This window comes from Dendrobates tinctorius, unplaced genomic scaffold (assembly GCF_039654945.1).
Source record: "Dendrobates tinctorius isolate UK_male_01 unplaced genomic scaffold, ASM3965494v1 ptg000129l, whole genome shotgun sequence".
Classification (NCBI taxonomy): Eukaryota; Metazoa; Chordata; class Amphibia; order Anura; family Dendrobatidae; genus Dendrobates; species Dendrobates tinctorius.
Genome location: NW_027361797.1, coordinates 43,067,789 through 43,081,296, shown reverse-complemented (window position 1 = coordinate 43,081,296; position 13,508 = coordinate 43,067,789). Strand labels below are relative to the sequence as shown.

Here is a 13,508-nt window from a genome sequence, read left to right as displayed (position 1 = left end):
GCCAGATTTAATTTTGTTCCTGAAACAACTATGCCTACAGTTTATGTCAATCCCACAACTGCCCGGTTTGGACAGCAAGTTTGTAGACAATACTGGCATGTCAATATGTTCTTTATGAGTATACACTAATCAGCCATACCAATAAAATCACTGATATGTGAAGTGACTAACATTGATTATCATGTAAAAATGGAAAATGGTTCCTGTCAAAAGGTGAGATGTATTAGACAGCAAGTGAACATTACTTCTTCAGATTGAAGTGTTGGAAGCTGGAAAGATGGCCAAAGGGCAAGTGAACCGTCACTTCTTGACATTGATGTGTTGGAAGCTGGAAAGATGGCCAAAGAGCAAGTGAATTGTCACTTCTTGACATTGACGTGTTGGAAGCTGGAAAGATGGCCAAAGGGCAAGTGAATTGTCACTTGTTGACGTTGGTGTGTTGGGGGCTGGAAAGATGGCCAAAGGGTAAGTGAACCGTCACTTCTTGACATTGATGTGTTGGAAGCTGGAAAGATGGCCAAAGAGCAAGTGAACAGTCACTTCTTGACATTGACGTGTTGGAAGCTGGAAAGATGGCCAAAGGGCAAGTGAATTGTCACTTGTTGACGTTGGTGTGTTGGGGGCTGGAAAGATGGCCAAAGGGTAAGTGAACCGTCACTTCTTGATCTTGATGTGTAGGAAACAGGTAAGATGGCCGAAGGATCCGAGCGCAATTTTGTGATGACCAGATGACTACAGCTGGTGTTTAGTACGTACCAAAAAGTGATCCAAGGAAGATTTAAAAGTGACATTGTCATGGTCTTCCAATGCTCATTAATGAATATGAACAGCAAAAACCATAGACAGGTGTTCTAATAATTGTATCTCAACAGAATAACGAGTTTAACCAATCATCTGTTAAATGATGAGGTTAATAAGTGTAAATTTTACTGAAAAGCTCACGTTGGCCCCGGCAGTGTCTTCTGTCTTACACTTTTGACATTTGAGTTATCGTAGATCACTAACTCTCATTTAAAATGTCATTAATGCCAGTCACGGAGATAATGGATGGATGCGTGAGAGAAGGATCGTTCTTACACGTTCTGACAGTATAATGGAGCATTACAGGCTCTTGCAGAGCTAAATAGACTTACCGGTATACGTTATTACATTGCTAGTGAGAAAAATCTATTAATATAAGTGAGATGGTTTTGTGCTTTACAATAAATGACAGGAAATCCATGCACCCCCGGATTAATAAAAAGTGTATTTTATTGGAGTGTTTACAACTATTAATAAAGGGGAAGAAATGTACACGCAGTATTTTACCAAAACACTGTCACAAATACTGTATATAACTGTGGTGGAATTAGGGCAAGCTAACCCATGACGGGAGAAAAGCACGCTAATAACGTATGGTAAAAAGTTACATAACTTTTCTATCTGTGGGTTTTATGCTGTTTCCATTCACTTTTTAAGTGATTTTTATGTGTTTTTTGAGCATTTGTTTCTTCTCTTTTCATGCAAGTTGTATCAAATCCACAAACGTGTAAGAAATGCGTTAATTTCATTACGACCTAGCACTGTAAATCTACTGCTCTTGCTCTAGAACTTTAATTTAGCACTATTCTAAATTTACGCTGAAGTGGACACTAGGGTGAAGGCAGAAGTAGTTTATTACTACTTCTGTCTTCTATTTGTGAGTGCTATGCAGTGAATAGAAAAATAAGCAATGCTGTCAGCGGTAACGCAGCAGTCAAATATGTCCAGGAATTATCCCAATTCTCATGTCCTCCATTCCTCTTCTAGGGTGGTTCCTCGTCATCACCATTCTGCCAGCACTATAGGTGCTGGAACTTCCTTTCTCGCACTTCCCAGCATGTATTTCTATCACCCAACTGAAAGCTGTCTGAAGTTTGAGAGCAGAAAAGCAAAGAAAGTACCTCCTTCTTCCTGTAATCCATCTCTGCTTCTCTGCTGATACAGACAGATTGCACTTTGCAATGGGCAACGGATAGGGAAATACATAGAAGGGTATAGAACTAGTGGCCAATGCTTTGGATTTATTTTTTGGGGTAAGAAAATATTATTTATTGTAGATTTATGACATTAGCTATCAAATGAGATTACATTATCTGAAAGTACAGAGACAAAGTAAGTTTTGAGTGGAAAAGCTCTTTTGCTTATCTCTGCACTCAAGGAAAATGATGATAACGAGCCATTGTTCATATCACAAGAGATAGTCATGACTCATTGTCTCATTACCTGAAAGAGAGGGACGTCTTGTGCCAAGAATTTCGCCAGGTTGACATCTAGTAGCGCTCGCAGGAGAAGCACGCTCTCATTCTCTTCTGGATACTTAAGCTTCAGGTTGCCAGCAGCAGTGAGGACAGATTTCACGGCCCGCATCCCATAGTCATAGTGGTGCTGAGATGACAGCTGCTCAGAACACAGTCGGTAAGTGGCGACAATCTTCTGAGCCAGGCTGAGAAATAAAAGAAAAATCAAATAGCTCATCTACACATGCAGGAAAACCCATCGCACTTATTGTTCTTGACAACGGCATCTAATAATCTCATTAAAAACAGAAATTATATAGAATAAAGAGAGACTATTGGTTTGATGCGAACAATGCCAAGTGCAGAAACAATAATCAGTACGTGAAAGTTAGTGTCCTTAAAGGGACCTGTCACCAGACTTTTGCCACTTATTCTGAGAGCAACATAATGTAGGGGTAGAGACCCTAATTCCAGTGATATGCCACTTACTGGGCTGCTTGCTGTAGATTTGATAAAATCACTGTTTTATCAGCAGATTATCATCACTGGAGGACTAGTAGATATGCTGCCATGTAGTCTTCCATATTCCTCTGTTCTGAGCAACCTCACTTTCACCACTGATTGGCAGCTTTCCGTGTACACTGTGCATAGGCAGAAAGTTGCCAATCAGGGTTGTGGTTGTGGTTATACTTAGCTCAGTGTTTAGAGAACTAGTAAATTTGCAGATGATAAAACTGTGATTTTATAAAAAAAATTTATATACCCATGCTTTGATAATAAGACCAAACTAAATGATAGCAGATGGCATTGGGCTCTCCTGAAATGTGTTCTTTAATAAATACTTTTATTCTCCATAAAATAACAATTCTGGAGTGCATTTTCCTTGATTTCTTCATTGAGATGTTTCTCTGTTATTCCTCCTGGAAATATTTGAATAAATCAAAAGGGAATCTATCAGCAGGGTTTTGCTATGTAATATGAGGACTGTTATGATTGAGTCACCGTAGGAGGCAAAAACAGAAATGCTAGCTAAGTCCTGAAAACCAGAGAAGTTGGCAACTATCAGATTGCAGACCCCTGAACCTATCAACACAACTAGCAGTAGCCGTGGGGGGTTCCTACGATGACCTAGACCCCTCGATCACAGCCGGAGAGATACATAGGCCTAAAGAAGGAAAGGGGAAATCTAACTGCCCCAGAGCAGACCCTAAAGCAATAGGCAGCCCCCCACAATAATGACGGTGAAGCAAGATGAAAACACTTACACAGACAGAAAGACAGGCTGAGCAAAGACGGGGCCCAAAAACTACCTAGATAGGAACGGATAGGAAGCATGCTGTCTGCAATCTGCCAAAACCCTATCAGAGACAAAAGCCAACAAGCTGATATAAAAAATGGCCCTGAAGCAACTAAGCTTCAAAAACTAAATCAGCACTCAGGTACTTTCAGAAGGCAGAGCTCAAGGAACACTGCACACTCCAGCAGGGAGTGGCAGAATCCAAAAAGCAAGAAAAACAAAAACAAATCTTAGATGCAAAAAGGCAAAACAGAAAACTTAGCTTTAGGAGAGCAGGAATCAGACTGGTGTCCAAGAGTCCACAGAGAAATCACCCGGCAGGGCAGAAAGGGCTGTGATAAAACACTCCGGGATCGCCTTTGCTGGGGTCAAAGGTCACGTGCATTCAGCATGAAACTCAGGCGCAGAGCTGGGATTCGGGTGTAACTGACCCTGGGTCAGGTTTATTAACGGTGAAAGCAATGCAAAAGGAAATAAAACATAAAACAAATCCTTGCCATTCCGGCACTAACTAAACAATGGACAACCTAACTACCAACTGGCGGGCTTCTCCCGTCCAGCCAAACCACAGTTGCAGTGGGCACTGCTTTCACTCACGTGTGTCTCTCACACAGACAGGCTCTCTGTGTTCCCAGGCTGAGACACTCACACAACCACCTGGCATCCTTTTATATCCACCTCCCATTATCCATTAGTAAGCAGGTGCGATACTGACCAGATTAGGCCACATAGGAAAGGAATCTGGGCGAGATATACCTGCCCTCATCCACTATTCCCACATGATTCTCACAGGGCGTAGGCTGCCTTCAATCCAGTCAGTGACTCCACTCAGCCAATCGTCTTCATTAGTCCCAGGTGCCTGATAATCAGGCTCACTACCTTCCTTCACTAGAATAGGGAGTTCACCAGGCCTCAGTGACGGAGGGGAAAATGAACTCACAACAGAGGACATGTTGAGGTAGGGGCTGTGTGCGGTCGTTTACTTACACTGAAGGTTTTATCACCTGGTGATTATTTCTGGACTAAATCAGCTACAGCAGGGCCATGCATGCAAGTCCAACTCCGCCCCTTCATGTGATAAGCAGAGCCTGGAGTGGGCTGGGTTAGCTTTCTCAGCTCTGCTGAATTACTAAATATAAAAACTCTGAGTGTGTCAAAATCGCTGCACACAGTAATCTAAGTGATACACAGCTGGAATCAGGGTCTTTTTTCCTATATTAGGCTGCTCTCAGATGAGGTAGAAAAAACCTGGTGACAGATTCCCTTTAAAACTGGATGTTACGATTCTCTTTGTCACCACAGTGTATCCCAGCACAGTCTGACACTTTTGTAGTGTGTCGAGACACGCCACAATTAAAAGATAAATGCTAACATCTAGTTGCCATTTTATTTGTACATTTTCAGAAGGAATAACAGAGAAATGATGAGTTACATAAAAATGGGTTATTTTATGGGAAATACAAGAACTTACTAATGCACGTACGTCAACAGCGTGTAGAGATCCTCTTAAAAAAATACCAACGTTTTTGCGCTTACTCAATATTTTCCTGGATTATTTAATACATATCAGAGACCATTTCACAAAAGACACTCAGGATAAATGACAACTCGGATTCATAGATGTAATGCTCCTGTGTAGACTTGTCAAATAGGGAGCTACTAGAATTAGTTTATTTTCTCATTCTCAAACTGCTGTCTAAGCTTCGTGGATATCGTCAATCCTGAGTCAGCAGGAAATATAGATTTCCTCATGCATACCATTAATCCACCAAATTTTAACATTTACACAGAGGTTGTGTTCCCTTCCTGATCCGTTGTTCTCATTACTGATAACTAGAAGACCTGTTATTTCAACCCAGGAGAAATGAAGGATCCTTAAATAAAGTTCCAGTGACTATTAGGGTATGTTACTGTGCCTGATGTCACTAATATGTCTGGTTTTACACAGACACCCCTGTCCACACAGGCACAGGAAGACAAGGGGAGTGAGAGAGGGTGGCCTACACGTCTCGCGTGGCACAACACTTGCTCACAACCCTGCCAGGCTGAGAGACCCCTTTAACTAGCGCCACTGAAACAGATCCTTGCCAGCCCGGTAGGACTGCCACCAATTCCTCGTTAGAAATAAGCCCGGTCTATTAACGGGATTGTATCAGGCCAGAAACCAGCCCGGGTAGCATGTGACATTAAACCGAGACCACACTAGGAAAACACAACATACACAATGTATACACATATTTAATGGGCAGATATGCAAAAACAGGTGGTAGAACAATAAGTATAAGAAGATAACACATAAGTCAGTTACCAGCTTGACGTTAAGCCTTGATGCTGGCAGCCACATGGGAGGTGTGTGATGCAAGCATTTTTTCGGTTTCTACCAACAGAATACAAGGTGTGAGCGCCCTTAGAAGTGAATGAAGTGCCAAGGCCTTGCATAAGCACTTAATCCCTTGGTCTATTGCAGAGAAACAGCCCTAAAGCATGATGTTGTCACCCCCATGCTTCACAGTAGGTATGGTGTTCTTTGGATGCAACTCAGCATTCTGTATCTTTCAAACAAGACAAATTTTGTTTCCACTAAACAGTTCTACTTTGGTTTCATCAGACCTTATGACATTCTCCCAGTACTCTTCTGGATAATCCAAATGTTGTCTAGCAAACTTCAGATGTGCCCAGATATGAACTGGCTTAAGCAGGGGGACATGTCTGGCACTGCAGGATTTGAGTCCCTGGCAGCGTAGTGTGTTACAGATGGTAGCCTTTGTTACGGTGGTCCCAGCTCTATGCAGGATATTTACTAGGTCCCCCCATGTGGTTCTGGTACTTTTGCTCACTGTTCTTGGGATGATTTTGACCCCAAGGCGTGAGATCTTGCTTGGAACCCCAGATCGAGGGAGATTATCAGTGGTCTTGTATGTCTTCCATTTACTTATTATTGCTCCCACAGTTGATTTCATCACACCAAGCTGCTTGCCTATTGCAGATTCAGTATTCCCAACCTGGTGCAGGGCTACACTTTTGCTTCTGGAGTCGTTCAACAGCTCTTTGGTCTTCACCATAGTGGAGTTTGGAGTGTGACTGTTTGAGGTTGTGGACAGGTGTATTTTATACTGATAACAAGTTCGAACATTACTACAGGTAATGAGTGGAGGACAGAGGAGCCTCTAAGGCTACTTTCACACATCAGGTTTTCGGCGTCAGGCGCGATCCGGCGTCGTGCCGGAACGCCGGATCCGGCAAATGTTTCGTAAAACCGGATGTGACGGATCCGGTTTTCTGCCGGATCCGTCTTTTTCTTGACAGACAAAACTGGATCCGTCTCATCCGGTTCATCCGTTTTTCTATCCGTTTTTCGACGGATTACGCCGGATCCGGTTTTTAAAATTGACCCTTGTGGCCTTCCGAACGGGATTGGCTACTGGAAAACTATATATAGCATGTTCCTACAGCCCTTCTTTGACAGGTTGTAGAGGAGAAAGTGCAGGTTGGAGAGAAGAGCAAGTTACTGGCGAAGATGGATGTTGTCATTGGAAATATTTTGAAGAATTTGGCGGATTTTACAGCGGAGGCAAATCGTTTGAGGGTGATTGTTCTGGAGAAGGAGAGAGCGAGACAGCAGCACATCAGGCATCGTAGACGACGTTTGTGGATCCACCCCATCACAGCCAAGAGAATGACGCGTGGGGTCTATTCTACACTATGCATGGACCTTCGACGAAACCCGGATAAATTTTTTGGATATGTTAGGATGAAAATGGAGAATTTTGATTACTTGGTGGAGCGCATTGCACACCTCATAAGAAAAGCGGACACCTATTGCCGCTTCTCTGTTTCACCCGCAGAGCGTCTGATGGTGACTTTAAGGTAAGCCACATTTATTGGATATGATCGCATCAGAGCACACTTTCACTGCAATCTTGTTGGTGGTAGTTTGTATCTCCAAGTGTTATAGGTCAGTTTTGGTATGTAATGCTGTGATTTAAAACTAATTTATTGTTTTTTAATTCCCCACAGATTTCTTGCAACTGGAGAATCCCTTTCGTCACTGCATTTCCAGTACAGACTCGGGATTTCCACCATATCTGGAATTGTGAAGTACACATGCCGTGCACTGTGGGACTCCTTAGCTGAAGAGTTTTTACCAGAGCCCACAACAGAGAGGTGGATTGAAATTGCTGACAAGTTTCAACAGATATGTCAGTTTCCAAACTGCTTGGGCGCTGTGGACGGGAAACATCCGCATTGTAAAGCCAGCTGGATCGGGATCGGAATATTTCAATTACAAGAAATATTTTTCAATTGTCCTCATGGCCATCGCTGACGCGGAATACAAATTTATTGCGGTTGATATTGGGGCCTATGGCCGCTCCAATGACTCTCAAGTTTTCAAACTGTCTGCCATGGGGCGTAAACTGTATGGAAACACCTTCCAGTTCCCACCACCTAGACCGCTGCCGCAAACATCTGGTCCACCTATGCCATTTGTCTGTGTAGGGGATGAAGCCTTCCAGCTGTCAGAACACCTTTTGAAACCGTACTCTAGCAGAGGATTGACAAGACCAAAACGCATTTTTAATTACCGCCTCACAAGAGCAAGAAGAATGGTTGAATGTACCTTTGGTATTCTGACAGCCAAATGGCGGGTCCTATTGACTGCGATCAACCTCAAGACAGAAACTGTGGACGAGGTGATCAAAGCGTGCGTGGTACTCCACAATTTTGTTATCTGCAAGGAACCCATTTCCATTGAGGACACCTCTGAAGAAACCACCTTGCAAGATTACCATGACATTACCACTAGAAGTTCTGTGACGGTTTCAGTAATGAGGGACAATTTTGCACTATACTTTATGTCACCTCAAGGCAGAGTACACTGGCAGGATGACAGAGTGTGAAAGATTTGTGCCCAACCAAACTTGTGTACCTTCTGTACCAACAGTATATACCTTTGCCAACCAAAGTTGGCTATCTTGTCATGGTCTCTATTTTTAGCTTTAGGCCACAGGTGTGTACCTGGTTGTGTTTTATGCAAAGTATTTCACCTTTTAACAAAAGTTGTGTACATTGTTAGGAAATCACCAACAATAAACACAACTTTTTATTTGAAATACTTTGCTTCAAACACAACCAGGAACACAACTGTGGCAAAAAGCTAAAATTTACCCACAGTTATATACCTAGTTTTGAATACCATTTCACCTTTTAAATACCCTGTATTTAACCTTTTTCGCCGCAGAAAGAAATGACAGACAAGCAGTGTAAAATAATTTAACTTTTATTGAAAAATGTTTTTTTTAGTAAACTTTTTTAAAATTTTAATAAACTTGTTTAATAAAACTTTGAAACTATAAAACTGAAACCATAAAACTGGTCATTTTTATTTAAATACACACATTATAATTCTGTGTAGTGTGTGGTGGAAATACTGCTGTAGGGGCTGCGGGACACTTCGACACTGGGAGTGTGGAGAGAGGACTGGGATCGTGGTGGGGAAGGAACAGTTAGAGGTGAAGGTGTGGAAAAAACTATAGAATGGGTGGACATGTGGGAAGCAGAAGAGGTGGTGGGTGGTGGAGTGGAGGGTTGGGCAGGGACTGTAGGAGCAGATGATGTTGATGGCAAGTTGTATGGGGAAGGAGTTTGGTACGGGGCAGGTTGCTGGAAGTGGGGAGATGTCTGGTACGGGGCAGGTTGCTGGAAGTGGGGAGATGTCTGGTACGGGGCAGGTTGCTGGAAGTGGGGAGATGTCTGGTACGGGGCAGGTTGCTGGAAGTGGGGAGATGTCTGGTACTGGGGAGGTTGCTGGTACTGGGGAGTTTGCAGGTACTGTGGAGGTTGCTGGTGCTGGGGAGGTTGCTGGTGCTGGGGAGGTGGATGGTGCTGGGGAGGTGGATGGTGCTGGGGAGGTGGATGGTGCTGGGGAGGTGAATGGTATGTAATAGGAGGGGGAGGATGGAAAGTGGCTGGAGGTGGATGGTATGTAATAGGAGGGGGAGGATGGAAAGTGGCTGGAGGGGGTGTAGATGTAATAGGAGGGGGAGGATGGAAAGTGGCTGGAGGGGGTGTAGATGTAATAGGAGGGGGAGGATGGAAAGTGGCTGGAGGGGGTGCAGGTGGAGGAACTACTGTGGTGGGAGGAGGAGGTTGGGAGGTAACTTGCTGGAGAGCAGCGTGGCATGAATGCATTACATGCATCTGCTGGGCAGGAGAGAGCGTTTCCATGCGCTCCACAACAGACCTGAAAAAGGTGTGGTTTGGCGAAGATCTTGCTTCTGAATGCATGGTTTGCAGAAGTGTCTTCACCTCCAGAATGCTGGAGTTGATATGCTGATAGCCTGCGGAGATTTGCTCTGACAAGACTTTTAGACAGTTCTGGAAAGATGCATTCAGATGCAAGAACTCTGGCGCATAAGTCTTTTCCTGACCCCTCTGCCGCTGCCGCCCAGTACCCGCAGGTGTACTAGAGGTGGCAGGGGCAGAACGGTGGGGTAAAGGGAAAGCGATCTCCTCACCAGCAGCTTCATGTAATGTAGGCGGCCACGATGCTCCTGTGCTGGTGGATGGGACAGATGGGTCGAATGTGTGGGAAGGCTGGGAAGGTGCAGATGTACCGGGGCGGTCGAAGTGTCCCTCGGTGCCGGTCTCCTCAGGGATCGCCTCAGAAGGGTCCAATCATGCAGGCTCCCGAGTGCTGCTCACCGTGCTGTGGAATAAAGAGAAAAAAAAACAATTAAAATACTGACATGGTATGGCCCTGGCTGAAAAAAAAATTTACATCTAACATTTTTTTTCACATGTGGTGTGTAATATTTACCTTCTGGTGACCATTGTTTCCCGGAGGAACGACAGGGCTTCTGCGTACTTGTACTTGCTCCTGCGTCCTCCAGATCCACTCGGGGCCCGCATCTCTTTATTGAACTCCTTCTTGAAACGATCCCTCACAGACCGCCACCGATTCACAATTCTGTTACCTGAAACGAGAAAGGAGTGGTTAGTATACAACATCAGTGTTTCCCAAACTCCAGTCCTCATGGTCCCCAGGGGTCATGTTTTCAGGATTTCCATAGTAAATAGAAATCCTGAACACATGATCCGTGGGGACCACGAGGACTGGAGTTCGGGAAACACTGGTTTACATCAAGCAACCGGTACTGTATATACTTACGCTCTGTAATCTGGGCCCGAACATCGAGGTCCTCCCAGCGGCCCACAAGGAGCGAACAGATTTCCTCCCAGAGTCGTCGGGTAACGATAAGGTCAGCGTGGCGGCGGTCAGCCATATTCCAGAGCGGCTCCCTTTCTCTGACGAGATCGATGAGGTGGTCCACATCGAGTCCTCCATCCTCACCGTCAGAGTCGGGAGCACGCTGTGAAGGCTGTTAAAGAAAAAGACAAAAATAACATAATTAGCCTCCACATAAGAAATGAAATAAAAAGTGCAAAAAAACAAAGCAAAAATATTTATACTTACACGCTGGTGACCGCCGCGTTGCTGTCGCCGACGACCCTGGGAGGCACTGCGAGGACCTCTTGGCCGAGCACCAGATTGGGAAGACTAGAGAAGAAAACAAAAAATGTTGTTATGTCTTTGGATGTAGGCATTTGTTTGCTGTGTGTGGTCTGCAGAACATTGTTTTCTACGTGTTGTGTGTAGTGTGATGTTGTGTTTCTGCGTTTGATGCAAAAAACTTACCAATTGTGAGCCCACTCCAGGTGTCTGTCCACCCCTTCCTTCTTCTTCTGGGAGCTCCTCTTCATCTTGTGATTCCTGTTTTGAAATAAAAGGCAATGAATAGACATATATTACAGAGAAGATGGATTTTGGAAATAAAAACTTACCGTCAAACGCTGACGATGCGAGGGAGGGCTCCCAGAAGAAGATGTGCTGTCTTCCTGGTGGCCACACTCCATGCCTGTGGGTGGTGTTCCAGCTGCTGCCATTGCTGCTGCTGCTGCTTCATCTATTGGGCGGCTGTTGAATAAAGAGAAACAAAGGGCCAATGAATATCTTGATATTCAATAGCCCTAGTTTGGAGGAATGGGTGATTTGATAATTACCGTCTCTCATCTGCTGCTGGCCTCCCCTCCTCAGCATGTTCTATTTGCTGCTCCATTTGGGGTGGTGGTGGTGCTGATGGTGCTGCAGTGGTCTCCTGCCTTCTCCTGCGCTTGGTTGCTTTCTTGGGTGGCATGTTGGGTGTGGCTGTGGGTCCCACTGTCTTGCTTTTATATATGTCTTGTGGGCAGAGCTACTGAGCATGCTCAGACCAAAAAACCGGATCCGGCCGCCGGATCCGGCTTTCGCTGGATCCGGCGCATTGCGGCGCTCATAGGCTTTCATTGTGTGAAAAAGCCGGACGCGCCGGATCCGGCGTGTCCGGCTTTTTCGCCGGAGACAAAAAACGTTACAGTAGCTGTTTTTTCCAGACGCCGGATCGCGACACATTGCCGGATCCGGCGAAAACCGGATGAAACGCATGGCCATCCGGCGCGATCCAGCGCAAATGCAAGTCAATGGGGGGGGAACCGGATCCGGCATTGCATTTCGCCGGATCCGGTTTCTGTCAAAAGCGCCGGATCGCGCCTGACGCCGAAAACCTGATGTGTGAAAGAGGCCTTAAAGAAGCAGTTACAGGTCTGTGAGAGCCAGAAATCTTGCATGTTTTTAGGTGACCACATACTTATTTTCCACCATAATTTGCTAAATAAATTCTGCCAAATCAGACAAGGTGATTTTCTGGATTTGTTTTCTCATTTTGACTCTCATAGTTGTGGTCTACCTATGATGCCAATTACAGGCCTCTCTCATCTTTTTAAGTGGGAGAACTTGCACAATAGGTGGCTGACTAAATATTTTTTTCCCCACTGTACATAGAAGAGCCATACAGACGCAAAATGACTGTCGTCCACATTTCCTCCCCCTGCATGTCTCCCCTATCTACCTGTATACTGCTGGATACCGTCCACACGTAATGGAATAAAGGGCTTTTAAAGCTGCACGGATTTGGTGAGTGCTGCCATGTACTTTGCATCTTAACATATGCACCACCATAAATAATCCTCTTGGAAGTTGCCGCAGTCTAATGCAACAAGGATACGAGCCTAAGCATCTAATTAATGGCGCCTATATATCCTCACTTTTTTTTGTTCTCGTGGTTCTAACACACTGAACTTAGATTGTCAGACTTCACACGTTGCAAACCGAGGCTTTTTTGTTTGAGATTTTGAAGAACCAGCAAAACCAAATGTTCTGGATGCGGCATCTGTAACGAAAAGGACTCTAAAAGTGGACTGTGTAAATACCATGTCCAACTGGTCATGGGCTGGGAAGGGTCCCTGCTGTATTCATGCAAGAAAGGAATATCTTAAGCAATGAAAAAAAAATTGGACCTCATCCTGACCATTATTCCATTGAGAAAGAAGCACTAGAGCTTAGAGCTTGTAAGGAGTGACATGTTGTAAGCATGGTTCATGGGGCACTCTACCATCAGTGTGTCATCCATGTGTCCATTTTTACCATCAGTGTGTCATCCGTGTGTCTGTTTTTACCATCAGTGTCATCCATGTCTCCATTTTTGCCATCAGTGTCATCCGTGTGTCCATTTTTGCCATCAGTGTCATCCGTGTGTCCATTTTTGCCATCAGTGTCATCCGTGTGTCCGTTTTTACCATCAGTGTCATCCGTGTCTCCGTTTTTGCCATCAGTGTCATCCGTGTGTCCATTTTTACCATCAGTGTCATCCGTGTCTCTGTTTTTACCATCAGTGTCATCTGTGTCTCCGTTTTTGCCATCAGTGTCATCCGTGTGTCCATTTTTACCATCAGTGTCATCCGTGTCTCTGTTTTTACCATCAGTGTCATCTGTGTCTCCGTTTTTGCCATCAGTGTCATCCGTGTGTCCATTTTTACCATCAGTGTCATCCGTGTCTCTGTTTTTACCATCAGTGTCA

At 44.6% G+C, this 13,508-nt stretch overlaps 1 protein-coding gene across 1 annotated transcript in view; it reads right to left on the bottom strand.

The window, feature by feature from the left end:
* Positions 1-13,508, bottom strand: part of DNAH3 (dynein axonemal heavy chain 3) — a 389,800-nt gene that overhangs the window by 155,269 nt on the left and 221,023 nt on the right. Inside the window, exon 33 of the mRNA XM_073543189.1 lies at positions 2,245-2,464. Coding sequence (XP_073399290.1) covers positions 2,245-2,464 — 220 coding nt within the window. The remainder of the gene's footprint in view (positions 1-2,244; positions 2,465-13,508) is intronic.